This window comes from Xiphophorus couchianus, chromosome 9, assembly GCF_001444195.1.
Source record: "Xiphophorus couchianus chromosome 9, X_couchianus-1.0, whole genome shotgun sequence".
Taxonomy (NCBI): Eukaryota; Metazoa; Chordata; class Actinopteri; order Cyprinodontiformes; family Poeciliidae; genus Xiphophorus; species Xiphophorus couchianus.
The window spans coordinates 18779996-18792986 of record NC_040236.1 but is presented as its reverse complement, the minus strand read 5'-3'; the positions used below and the strand labels follow the sequence as shown (position 1 = coordinate 18792986).

Below are 12991 nucleotides of genomic sequence, written 5' to 3'. Positions count from 1 at the left end.
TGCAATGAATAATAATATGTCACTATCTGAACAAGGTTGTGGGGTTTATATGCCATGTATGCCAGGGTGAAATATTGTGCAAGGAAAAACTTTGTCACCGACCAATCACCCTTCAATACCTGCACTGATTGGCCAGATACTAAAACAAACCAGCAGTGTCAACACAACAACGTCAAAATGTGGTTGGAAATACAAACGCGTGTGTGCTTGCTTGTTTGTTTATGTCGTTTTATGATGTTTTAATATGCACTGTGACATTTCCTCTGTTTTTACAGCTTATGATTTGTGAAACCTTTCTTTAAAATACAAAAATATTTCTTTTAGCTTTCCCCAAATATTGCTAAAATCTCAATTTTATTCTCATAAACTTGACGACTCACTGAATGTCAGCCGAAAACCAGACTGTAATGTTAATATAAGATATTTTTAAAAAAGTTCATTGGTGAATCCTCCAACAGCTTTGACTGTTTTATTGAGGTTCACTTTAATACCGTCGTTCAAATCAGGACTAAAGCTCAGTTTCATCAACAAGATGGAGATTCAGAAGTTCAGGGATCATTAGTCAGACATTTCCTCTAGAGAAATTCCATAACAGGTAAAAAGAGATCATTAAAGCATTCTTTACAATATGGCGTAACTTTTTGTATGTGATTTTCCACCTACTGTCACCAAGTGCCTGAGAAAAGTCCTCTGAAATTACATAAGTTGCGAAATGATAACATACAAATAAAACTCACATATAATGCCCAGCTGCATCAAATTAAACACCAAGGTTACTATGGTTAACTGAAACTAATAAATTAAAAACTGAAATTAAGAAAACATCTTCGTTAACTGAAGTAAAAATGGAGAAAAACTATAACTAACTGAAACTTTATTGTGTGTTATAAAAACTAAAGCATATTGAAATTATAGATATATATCATTTTTGTGTTCATGACTCTGTTAGCCTTTTGAACTGATGTGAAATTAATATTTTCTTCCCCACTCAAGCAATTTGCGTCAGCTGTCAGAAAATTGTGGTTCAACAATAACTGAATACAATTTTTGAAAACGCTGCAACACTTTGACCTTTTTGAATTCTGCACTTAACTATTAACCCATGTATGAAAAAACTAAAACTATTATGAAAACTAAACTAAAACCAAACAACATTTAGCTAATGACAACCAATGAGAACTGGCGAACACAACCTGAAACTGACTGAGTCAGAGCAACAGAAAGTGACGACGAAACAAAGCTGAAGTTTATTGAGAAAGTCCAACCCGTCTGTGATTAAAACACTCACACTGTCGCTTTCCCTGCAAGGCTTGCCAGATAAATGGGAGCGATGCACATTTGTTTTCTTTGTGTTGGGTCAGATTAGAGCGCTCAGAGAAGTCCTCTCCAGCTGCGCTCAGCACCGGCAACTCTATTTATAGAGAGAGAACAAGGCGCGGGAGGAGAGCATTATGTAGTGTCAATATTTTAGACAGCAGCAAACTACGGTGATATGTTGCTCTAGTAAGAGAGTGGAGAGAGGAGATGTCTGTGTGTCTGAATTCACACACACACACACACACACACACACCCCTACACACACTCGGTGGCCTGGCCCATAATCGTTCCCATTTAAAATGCTAATTTGCTCTCTCCCGCAGGTGCCTGAGTGTGTTTTAGACTAAATTGCTCGTCATAGCGGGTCAATCTGAGCTTAATGAATTCATGTGTTCTCTCATCACACTTACCGATGCAGGATGTCGGACGGCAGGCAGGCAGGTGCTCTGAGCACTTCAGGGGTTTGAAAGCGAAGCCCGTGCCCTCTTCCTGCCTCCTCGGTGCGCTCAGATGAAGTTCCACATGTGCCCGTGAATATTTCACTCAATCTCTTGGATTAGACTTGACCTGTGACCTTCTTCGTTACGGGATAAATTTACTTAGCTCAGTGACTCTAAGCTACCAGTCACACAGGATGACTGGTCCTGGGGTGACCCTGACTTTGAGGTGAAACAGCAAATGGAAGCAGATTCCCTAAAATGATTGGGTTTCTGGCTCTGTTTGAAACAGTATTGGTACACAGCCATAAGTTCTCAACGGCGTTTGGGTCTGGACTTGGACTGGGCCATTATGACCCATGAATACAGTTTGGTCAGCATCATTTTATTGCAGTTAGGGCCTTACGCACTGCAAAAACGCAAAATATTACCAAATATTTTTATCTAGTTTCTAGTGCAAATATAGCACTTTGAAATTAAGACAAAACTAAATTACAAGTGACTTTTTTTGCAAGATCTTGGAGCTTATTTTCAGTAAACAATTCTTCAATATTGAAAAAACATTAGTTCCCCCAGTAGATAATTTCTCTTACACCTAATACTTTTTCATCATTTGTTTACTAAAAATAAACTCTTTTATCTTGCTAAAATGTTCTAAGTTAAGTTTGTCTTCTTTCAAGTTCACTAAGTTCTAGCACTTTACTTTCATGGTGCTAAAAACGCAGAAGAAAAATAAAATCTATCCACTGATGCAGCGCCATCATTTCAGCACAGGGTAAACATACACATACACATTTATCACATCATGCTTTTAGCTAAACTCTGTGCTTCATCATCATTTTCTTGCTATAGGCTGAAACCAATGTGGAGAATGCAAACCCAGAGACTGCAGCTCTCTGCGGTCTCTCACGTTGGCACAGGCCATTTTGCCTCCAGCGATGGAAGCGGGGCACGACGAGGGTTGGTTGTAAGATTTCCTGAACACTAAACGTTCTCCTGGCCGGTCGACATCGATCTTCTTGTGCTACAAAAATGGGGTTACAGCCCACCGACGTGAATCAAAGATAACGATCCGCCAAAAGGGAGGCTATCTGAAGGGTTAAGGAAACGAAGAGCAATAAAAGTCAAAGAGGAAAAACGTCCAGCATAAAAAGGTTGCATGGACGATGTGAACCTGGCCGCTGGCTGTTTGTGCTCCAAAGAGAAGCAATAAGGAATCAATATTGTAAATGTGACTGATTTAGTGTTCATCACCAGCTCTGATGTAATGCTCAATGCACGACTATAAATTAGCTCATAGAGAAGTGGCGCCATGGAAGGCTTTAACGAAGCACACACACACACACACACACACAAGTGTGCGCACACACAAGCGATGCGATCATTGTAACCATGCAGAAAGAAGCAAGAGGCTTCCGGCTAGCCTGTGTTAGCTTTTGCCTCTTAATAAAAATTCAAAAATCACAGGAAGGCTCCAAAAAATAAACTAATAATAATGTTTGAAACATATATATATGTATATCACCATCTGTTGTTGAGGCTATATTTTATTTAATTCCATGCAGGCCTTATTTGACTAAAACTATAAATCTGGAACAACAAACAGGTAAGATCAACTCCTCGTTTCAAAAATCACACACACATCCTCAGTGTTTCCTCAGGAGCTGCATTTCCATTCTGCAGCTCAGAAAGTGAAATATCTCACGTTTCCAGGGGAATTAAGTTCATCTAAAGGAGGGGATTACGGAGAGAGCCTTACACCTTTATGGTGTCAGGTGTTGGCCTGCAGATGACTCTAAATCGAAACAGGAAATGACACCTCGTGAATAGGTGGCAAAACTATTCATATCCCTTCAAAAAAAAAAAATTGCATTACGACTCAGTGTATTTTATTTAATTAATACACAACGCCATGTCAAAAATATCAAATTTTCCCAAAAATACACATAGCTCATAGAGTGAGAACGTTTGGAAAGGGTTGAATATTTGATTTACAGAAAAATAAGCATTGAAATATTTCAGTTAACCTGAGAAAAGTTTATTCAAGTGTGCGTTTATGTCCCTTTTATTAAAAAAGGGGGCGGAGGGGGCTATCTTACCTGATTCACATTGAGTAACTGGCCAGCATTTCGTGGAGATAAGAGTCTTTTGCATGAATGTGGACGAATCCAGCTCTTCCTGCCACATTTCAATTCGAGAGTTCAGTGTTTGTTTGTGAGGCTCGGAAAACCAGAGGAGAAGCGGCTGAAAAAAAAAAAAGGCCCGCTGGCGTTTTCTGATTTACTGATACCCAAATCGACCTGTTGCTTTATTTAACACATGTGCTCGGTGTATGTGGGCGTAAAAGGAGCAAAGCACTTCTGCTTTTAAGCTCTATCGGGGCTGGTAATGCGCTGCCTCTCCAGGCGTCCCTGTTCACTCCGGAACCCCCAAACCGCCACCGTCTGGCTGCAGGGGGGGGCATCTGAGACTGCTTAGTCAGCGCCGATGGTTATGATGCAGGAAGAGAAGAAGAAATGTGATTAAAAATAAAAATAAATTTATAGCAGTCTGAATATTCAGCCACCCTCTCACTTGTGTTCCTCCCTGCGCTCAGCTCCCAATTCCTCTGCAGCTGGTTTGCTGCTGGCCTTTCCCCTCTCCTCTTGTTAGCCGATGTCTGTGGGCGGATAGCGCCGCTTCACTGACCCCTCGACCCGCGGAACACCACTCATCCTGCGTTTCTCCACGTTTTCATCCAACTCTCAGCACCAGATCGTTCTGCTGCGGCATGCGAGCATGCAGCCACAGGGCAGGTGCAACGTCGTTTCCTTAAGATTTCAGAGAAGCAGCGACCACTTAGGTTTAAGCAGCAGCAGCAGCAGCAATGCGCCACTTCGCGTCAGTCTTACGGTACTTTGCTACGGAGCTGTTCTAAAAACGCGTTAGTGCGTCTAGTCAGAGGAAAAATGGCGGGTTTGGGAGATGGGGAAAAAAAAGACAAAAACTCCTCCTGAAGAGTATTCATATGCCTTCATCTTCCACACAACGCTTAGTTAGACAAGCTGCTGAGAGCAATATGGTGACTCTGGAGGAGATGCAGATATTCTCAGCTCAGGTGAGTCTGTGGGCAGAACAAGTAGTTTTTATTTAGACCTGTCCGTTCTGACCAACAACCAATTGAGAACATGTGGCAACAGTTGAAAATTGCTCAAAAGAGAAGTTCTCCATTTGTTTTTGCTGGAACTTGAATTATTTCAAAAGGAAAGTTGGGCAAAGAAAAAAAACAAAATCTACAAAACTGGCAGAGAAATTCCTCAAAGTTGTTCAGATCAGATTGTTTATGTAGTGTAAATTCACAACAAATGCACTTTACGAAAGAGGTCCAGTTTATACACCGAAATATGTCATCGGTTCAATCCAGACAGAATCGAAGTCGGTTTTAAACATCCCAGTTCCATCGCATTGATTAACAGTGAAGTTCATTCCTACTGGAGAAAAAGTTTAATATCTAAGTAAACCCACCAGATTGCATCGAGTCGCCAACTTCCATCAGTCCTAATCCAGCACACTGACAGTAGAGTGGTCAATTAATTCATTAACGTCATACTAAACGCGCAATTAATGACAGTAGAGAAGAAAAATCCCTCTTAGCAGGAAGAAATCTCCAGCAGAACCAGAACCTGGTTCAGTGTGAGCGGCCTTCTGCCTCAATCCGACTGGCGGTTTGTGAAGACAGAGCATCCGCACATACACATAAAAAAACAACAAAACAACGGTCCTGGAGTACATTCTATGTCAAAGAGAAAACAAAAAGTCAAGATAAACACATAAACTCTGTCCCAGTTGTAAAATTCGTAAACTATTGACGTAGAGTCCTGAAGACAAACACAAAGCCACGGCTTGAGATTTCTTACAGGAACATATATGTTGAAAACTATCTACCTTTTAGTTCCACTTCACAATTACACGGTGGTCTCTTGTACCATTGTGTTTACATATGTTAAAATTTATGGCTCTCATCTTCCTAAATCAGTATGTTTTACTTTGTACATGAAACCTGTTGCTGAAACCACCAGATATTCACATGGTGCAAGCAGCAGGGAGGTGAAGTGAAACAATGGTCTCAGTCCTCTCTGTAAAATGAACACCAAATCAGAGGAGTTGCTCAAAAACAAACAAACTGAAGAGAGATAAAAGATAAGAATGGAAGGGGAAAAACTCCAGGACGTCTCTGACCATGCTTTGTTTTTCTCCCTTTGCTCCAAATGTGTTAGACTGCAGTCTGAATTAAGTGCGTTCAGTTTAGAGGTCCGACAGCCATAACTCTCCAATCAAACCTTTATTTGCTACCAATAAAATGGAAAATAAAAAGCCAAATGGGACGCATTGTTATTGTTTACATCCTCGGAAGACGACGTAGGGTTGAGAATCGAGCTGGACGTGTTGCTGAGAGAGGCAGGATGAGGAGTGAGGAAAAAGGGGGGGAAGGAGATTGGGACGGGGCAAGAAAGGAGGGGAGATGGAGTACATAATTAAGTCCATAGTCTGGCTCTCTGCAGGCCTGCGGCACACTGCTCTAAAATGCTGATTCAGTACACAGATAGACCTAGCAGTACAGGAGACAGAAGGGGTGGGAGGCGGGGAGGCTGTACAGAAGAAATGCACTGAGGCGCTAAAGGATGGAGGGAGGTGTTGCAAAGAAAGACCTGCAAAGCTTTAACATAACCAAAGTTAAGCTTCTAAGTTATCCGTTAAAGAGGACACAGTTATGGGTCTGCAGTGTTAAACTTTAACGTCATCTGCAGCCAGTCCCGGACTCCATCAAACATCGAACATTTTTCCAGCTGCTTCAGAAACAGCAGCACAAACTCCCGGTCTGCGCTAACAGAGGAGGACACTGACACTCAGAGGCTCAAGCATGAAAGTGTCTGTCGCTGCAGAACGCCCTCCCATCACAGTGCAGCCTGGAGCTCCTCAGTTCTCTTCAATAACCAGATTGGAGCGAACAGAGCAGTGGAAACCGTTTGGTTCGAGTCTCGGACCGACACCGGGTCCAGCCGGGCGCCGAGCCGCCGACAAGCAGAGGGGTTAGTCACAGTTTAAAGTCGTCAGTCTGTCGCCGGCCTGGAGGAGCAGAGGGAGTCCACATCTATAATTCATCAGCCTGGCTGCCAGTTGAACCTGAGGCCGTACACACAATGCACATCAACAGAAGCAGGGGACTTCTTACTTTTTTTCTTTCTAATCAAACAGCAGTTTTTCTTGTCATAAGAAGACAGTTTTGACCAATTGGGCTTGTAAGAAATTTCGATGCAGATTTTGATTTTGTCAAAAAATGTATTCTTATATTGTTTAGTGTTCCGAAATCTGGGCAAATATAAGTAAAAAAAGTACCAAAGTGTTCATTCATGCTCAACATTGTCTAACTGACCCAAGCAGCGCACATTAAAACATATTTCTCTCATCGGTTTTTTTCCGTCTCTGGTTGAATTGATATCAAGAGGGAAAAAGCTTCACTGTTTCATCTAAACTTGCTGTAATGTGATATAAAATAAAAACAGTAGTAATGACATTGTCATGAGGTGCGGTTGGTGAAGGGTGGTGAGGCAAACGCAGCGGACCCAAGTCAGATGAATAATGATTTTAATGAAGAAAACTCGGTCCAAACAACGAGCAGCAGGCACATGGACACACTGACAACGAATAGACTAGACATTGACGACGACAAGGACCCGACGAGGAACAAGGAACACAGGTGGAGTTAAATACACGGGAGGGTAATCACAGAAACGAGACACACCTGGGAACAATCAAGGGGAGGACAGGACAACGAAGAGACTTAAGGACACAGAAAACTCTAAATAAACAAGGAAAAACACAGATCATGACAGACATGAATGTGCCTTCCTCTTCAAGTTACAACCAAACGTAAGCAGAAAAATCTACCTTAGGAAATTATGCTTCAGTAATATTTGGCATCCAGGGTCACAGTGAAAAAAATAAAAATAAATCAGCCTCCGAGGAACTAGCCACAGATTTCATGCTGTCATTATCTCCGGAATAAAAGCTTTTTTTTAATAGTTTCTAATTATGGAAATTAAGAGATTTTTATTGCTGCACAGCTTGCTCGAGGTCCAGTCACAGTATTTCAATTCGGTTGAGTTGTGGACTTTGACTGGGACATTGCAGCACATAAATTTGCTGCTGTGTGTCCAGTTAATAACCCATCTTGAGTCAAGTTTATTGTTGCAGCTGCATATAAAAGGTTGTTATTCACTGAACTATTGACAAGTTATCTATAAGTTAAACTTTAAAGTATTATCAATACAATAATCAAACTGCAAAGGTTTTCCATTGTATGCCCAAACCAGATGCATTCATCAATCTGCCTTGGGTAAATTCAACAAAGTGCGTCGACCAGTCGCAACGTCTTCTAATACCTGCGCACATTTAATTAATAAACATTCATAATACAATCATTCGCACAAAAATGTCCTCCTCTAGCTTCAAATGACTTTTAACGGAAACGTAAGAGCTTAAACCCCCCCCCAAAAAACACGCAACACCAGACTCAAACTCAGCAGGGGTTGAATGAAAACAAATTAAAGCAGCAGAGGGTTCGACTCAGGAGGCCCAGGTGTCAGCCGTGTCCGTTGGCCTGGTTCTGCTCACATGGGCTGAGATCAGGTTGGGCCTCTTCTTTTGGCAAAAGACCCCAACTCCTGAGCAGGGCGAGGCGCTGAGCCGGGGGAGTGGAGAAGTACTCCTTCTGTCTCTCCGAGTAGGTCTGTCCCACAGGGACGATGTCTCGGTAGCTCCAGTCCTAGTGGTAAAGAGAAATTGTAAAATGTGATTGTTAAAAAAAAAAGGCTTGGAATAATCTAACGTTTATTGTGTTTGGTATGTACCGAGCTTAATTGCTATTAGAGTAAGGCTAGAGAGGATTATACCAAATATATTGTCTCGGTCAGGGATTATGACGTTGTTGCTGATCAATTTCTAATGTCTGGTTCATCTTTTAGGCGCCCACATTTTAAAAACTTTAAATTCTTTCAGCAAATATCTGGGGGTTTTTTTATAAAAAAAAGAAAAGATTTTTAAAAAAAATGTTTTATTTATTCTCAGAATCTCCAGCACACAGGAGAAACTCCAGAGTTTCAGAGAAGGCGAAACTGCCACATGACTGCTCTTTTATTTAAAGGTTATCTGTCTGCAGTTGTTTGGTTTAAGACAGATTTATTTTTTTTGGTGTGTGTCTATAAGATGGCTTGTGAACCTGCCAGTGGAGGTTAAAGGCCTCCAGCAGCTTGATTCTGTCTTCTCTGGAAGCAACGCAGTCCGGAGGATCGGGCTGCACCAGCTCAGGGCCCACCGCCACATCCTCAAACACCAGCAGGGCCCGGATGGCAAACCAGCCGCCGAAGCTCGGGTGAATGCAAACTCCAAACATCTTCTGCCGAACAAACAGACGAAACGGATGAAACCTGAGGTGGAGAAACAGCGACAACAACAAATGTTCCTTTTTTTTGTTTTTTGACAAACAAATCGATGGCATTACTCTTCCGGCCCAGGGTTGGTCTGTGACGTCAGACTGCTGGTAGTAGAACGCCGCTCCAGACACGTGCGCGGCAGTCTGCGCCAAGAACTTTGGCTTCCTGCTTGGCAGCAGCTCATAGTCGTACCTCACATCCACCTTCAGTTCTGGAAAACACTGAGGGAGAGAAGAAGACGATATTTAGACATCCTAAACAAGTCAGAGATGACAAGAGCGAGCGGATATAAATTTGCGAAACGCAGAACGAGAGAAGAACTGTCAACCTCTCCATCAAACAGCAGATAACCTGTTATCTACTGTTTGACAGATAACTGTATCAGTGCCTGTAGGTCTTTAAAACAAAAGTTTGTAAGGATGCAAGGAGTCCTTACAACAGCATTTACACAACAGTTCGGTAGATATTCTGCTTTATCGCCACGCCTCCTTCGCTGATTCCTGTGTTACGTAAGAGACTCAACACGGGGGTTTGATCAAGCCAAGTTCATTTGCACAACCCAGTTCAGTAATAAAACAGTTTCAAGTGCTGTGCACTATAAAACATAATACAGAAACCAATTAGGAAATAAGCAACAATCAAAATCTTCTATCAAATACACATTATATGACGTACCCATGATACCCACAGGTCCTTCTATAGCTCACCTCAGTTGCTGCTTTGATGTGTCCATTTATATAGAGCAAAATGCATTCCCATCCTTAAAACCTGTCTCGTTTTGTCATATTGTGACCAGAAAGTTTACTGTATTTTACTGGAATTTTAGGGAATAAACAAAAAATAGCATATATTTTTAAAGCAAAAACAAATGATACAAGATTTTCATCTTTTTAAAAAATAAGGTGAAAAGTGTGGTGTGCATTTGTAGTCGGCCCGCTACTCTGATGCCACTAGATAACATCCAGTGCAACCAAATTAGTGCTGATGCCCTCCAATGTGTGATTTAATCTCAGTATAATCCCAGCTGTTCTGCGAAGGCCTCAGAGGGCTGTTAGAGAACATTAGTGAAGAAACAGCATCATGGAGGACAAGGAACACAGTAAACAGATCAGTGTGCAGAGACGTAAACGCGTTGTGTTTAGACGACATCAAAACTGAACTCTTTGTGTGATGAAAAGCTAGCACCAAACATCGATTTGAACACATTATTCCCACAGGTGAAACACAGTGGAGGCACCATCATGCTGTGGGAAGGTGTTTCTTCTACAGGTGCAGGGAAGACAGTCAGAGTCCTATTATAGGTGGCAAAAAGACCTAAAGCTAAGGTGAAAGTTCACCTAGTAGCAAAACAATAAAATGCGCTTAATTTTCTGGATGTAAGGCAAACTGCAAGAAAAAGTTTTAGTAGGATGAATACTTTTGCCAGGCAATGAGTCGTGATCAGAGTTAGTCTGCAAAGATATAACCTGGCATGTAAGCTGTGAGTTTCTGCAATAATTAGTCATAATATTTAATATAATGTAATAACCAGACTCCTGTATCTGTCAGAGTGCTTTACTTCTACTCTCACCTGTGAGACTGCAGTGGAGACACAGTGCCGGACACATTGGTCCACAGGGTCGGACGGCTTCTGAATGCTGCTGTGCTCCAAGAAGGGCAGGAAGGCTTGTTCAAACATAGCAGGAGTGCTGAGCACCACCACGGCCAAGGCATCATCTGGGTAAGGCAGGTGAAAGGAAGGAGGCAACACTGAGTTATACCAGCCTACCTACAAACATGGAGGAACAAAAACTCCGATAAGAGCAAGCAAGGGAGAAAAATGTGAACAATTTGCATGTAAAGCTAATTTGCTTCAAATCCCAGCTGTTCAAATTAGCTTTACATGTAGCTAAATATAAATAAGAATTAAGTAAAGCTAAACATTGATTCAAATTAGAAGCTAATTCAACTAATCAGGACGCTACCATACCTTTAGAGGGCACACTTCAAACCCTAGTTTAGTCAAAACGCTGCCTAGTGGTCCTATTACACCCTCCACACTGGCAGAGGAAGCCGCCATTGTTGCGTTGGTAACGCGAGGCATTGAATTGTGGGATATGGTGTTCTTTTGCGAGCCACATCGAGGACTTACGCCATGTTTCCGGTTGTTTCTGCTATCATTTGTGTGAAATACAAACGTATTTTATAATACAACAATTATAAAATACGTAGCGTCGTGTGTTCACTGAGTTACTGTTGGAATTTGTGTTTGTTTTTTACTTCTTAATCATAAGGTAACTTGTGAACAACAACTCCCACAAATCCTAGCTGCTTACGCTCCTCAGGAACTACGTAGTGGTTAGGCGTTTCAATTTCCCCCCCCACACAAATTGCGTCGCCCCCTTCTGGAGGAACGTAGGCAGTGCGGTTTGACCGGGAGTCAAAGAAGTCAACCAACTTCTGCGGTAAATAAAAACTTAATCTAACGGGTTACATCTTTCAGGTATTTTACAGGTGATATCTAGATCATTTACACTGTAAGTTATGCTACGTTTTTGGAGCAGGCGAATCTTGTTTTGAATGTCAAGTGAGCGAATATACGAACATTATAAAGTGTGTTTTGGTGGAACTAAAAGCAACTTTACAAGTGTGCTGTAACAGATATCTTCAGGTAGCAGCTGCTGTTTTGGAAAGCGAAAGAAACCGCTATAAAGCTGGCGAGGGAGTAACATAAGAGGATCAGGCTGAAAAAGTACAAATTATTCCTTTTTTTGTCTTTGAACCCTCAAATTTTACTTCTAAATTATTTTCATAACTGTTTCATAACCTATTTCCCTTTTGTCAAAATTGTATTTTAAAAATGTTTTGTATTTTTAAGCCAAAATTGCTAATACTGTATTTTATGATGGCAAAACCAAATTATAGCACAAGTACTATTAATCTATTTTAAAAAAAAAACACTAAACAAGGCCACAGCTAGAACCTTGATGACACTTTCAAGACATTTAGCTTTGGTGAAGGTTGGCCAGCAGGTGACGCCAGAGCTCAGGATATTTCACGAATACGGCTGATGAGTAACAGTATCAATAGGGGACAGGTGTGTGTGTGATTGCTAAGCTCGTCTTCAAGATATGTCACTGAAGTTTTGCCAAAATCAAGAACCGCCTTCAAGACGAAAACTTGATGCTCCGAAGTCGGAACAGTGTTGTTTCCCTCCACACTGGGGCTTCAGACAGCTCTCAACGGGACACGGAGCAATTATATATATTAATTTATCACTAATTTACTTATTTATTTATTTATTATAGGGCTGCACAGTGGAACAGTTGGTAGCATTGTTGCCTTGCAGCAAGAAGGTCCTGGGTTCGATTCCCGGCCTGGGGTCTTTCTGCATGGAGTTTGCATGTTCTCCCTGTGCATACGTGGGTTCTCTCCGGGTACTCCGGCTTCCTCCAAAAGTGACTGTCAGGTTAATTAGTCTCTCCAAATTCTCCCTAGGTGTGAGTGTGTGTGTGTGCATGGTTGTGTGTCCTGTATGTCTCTGTGTTGCCCTGCGACAGTCCAGTGACCTGTCCAGGGTGACCCCGCCTCTCGCCCGGAACGTTAGCTGGAGATAGACACCAGCAACCCTCCTGATCCCCCTAGGGACAACGGTGTTAGAAAATGGATGGATTTATAATATATTTATATTATAAGTCATACTTTTCCAGCGCAATATAGTACTAAAATCATATTTCATATATTCCTGTACCCTCTGTGCAAATTAAGTTATTCCTAGTGAGCGAT

The 12991-nt window shown here is 41.7% G+C and overlaps 1 protein-coding gene across 4 annotated transcripts; it reads right to left on the bottom strand.

The window, feature by feature from the left end:
- Positions 1 to 6502: 6502 nt before the first annotated feature.
- Positions 6503 to 11309, bottom strand: mmachc (metabolism of cobalamin associated C). Of its 4 annotated transcripts, none has more exons than XM_028026720.1 (6): positions 11196 to 11305; positions 10797 to 10994; positions 9295 to 9447; positions 9013 to 9189; positions 8409 to 8559; positions 6503 to 6917 (listed from the first exon to the last, which is right to left on the bottom strand). In XM_028026720.1, exons 1-6 carry the CDS (start codon positions 11283 to 11285, stop codon positions 6886 to 6888), a joined length of 801 nt encoding a protein of 266 aa, XP_027882521.1. In that variant the 5' UTR covers positions 11286 to 11305; the 3' UTR covers positions 6503 to 6885. The 4 variants fall into 4 exon arrangements, with proteins under 4 accessions (XP_027882521.1, XP_027882519.1, XP_027882522.1 ...); XM_028026718.1 differs by having other exon boundaries at positions 9017 to 9189; XM_028026721.1 differs by having other exon boundaries at positions 9017 to 9189; positions 10797 to 10942; positions 11196 to 11292.
- Between the last annotated feature and the right edge of the window lie 1682 nt (positions 11310 to 12991).

Coding starts and splice junctions, on each gene's coding strand:
- mmachc (XM_028026718.1), bottom strand. CDS start 11,285: ATGGCGGCTTCCTCTGCCAGTGTGGAGGGTGTAATAGGACCACTAGGC. Junction 10,995..11,195: donor TTGAAGTGTGCCCTCTAAAG/GTATGGTAGCGT, acceptor CCATGTTTGTAG/GTAGGCTGGTATAACTCAGT. Junction 9,448..10,796: donor TCTCCACTGCAGTCTCACAG/GTGAGAGTAGAA, acceptor TCTCTCCCTCAG/TGTTTTCCAGAACTGAAGGT.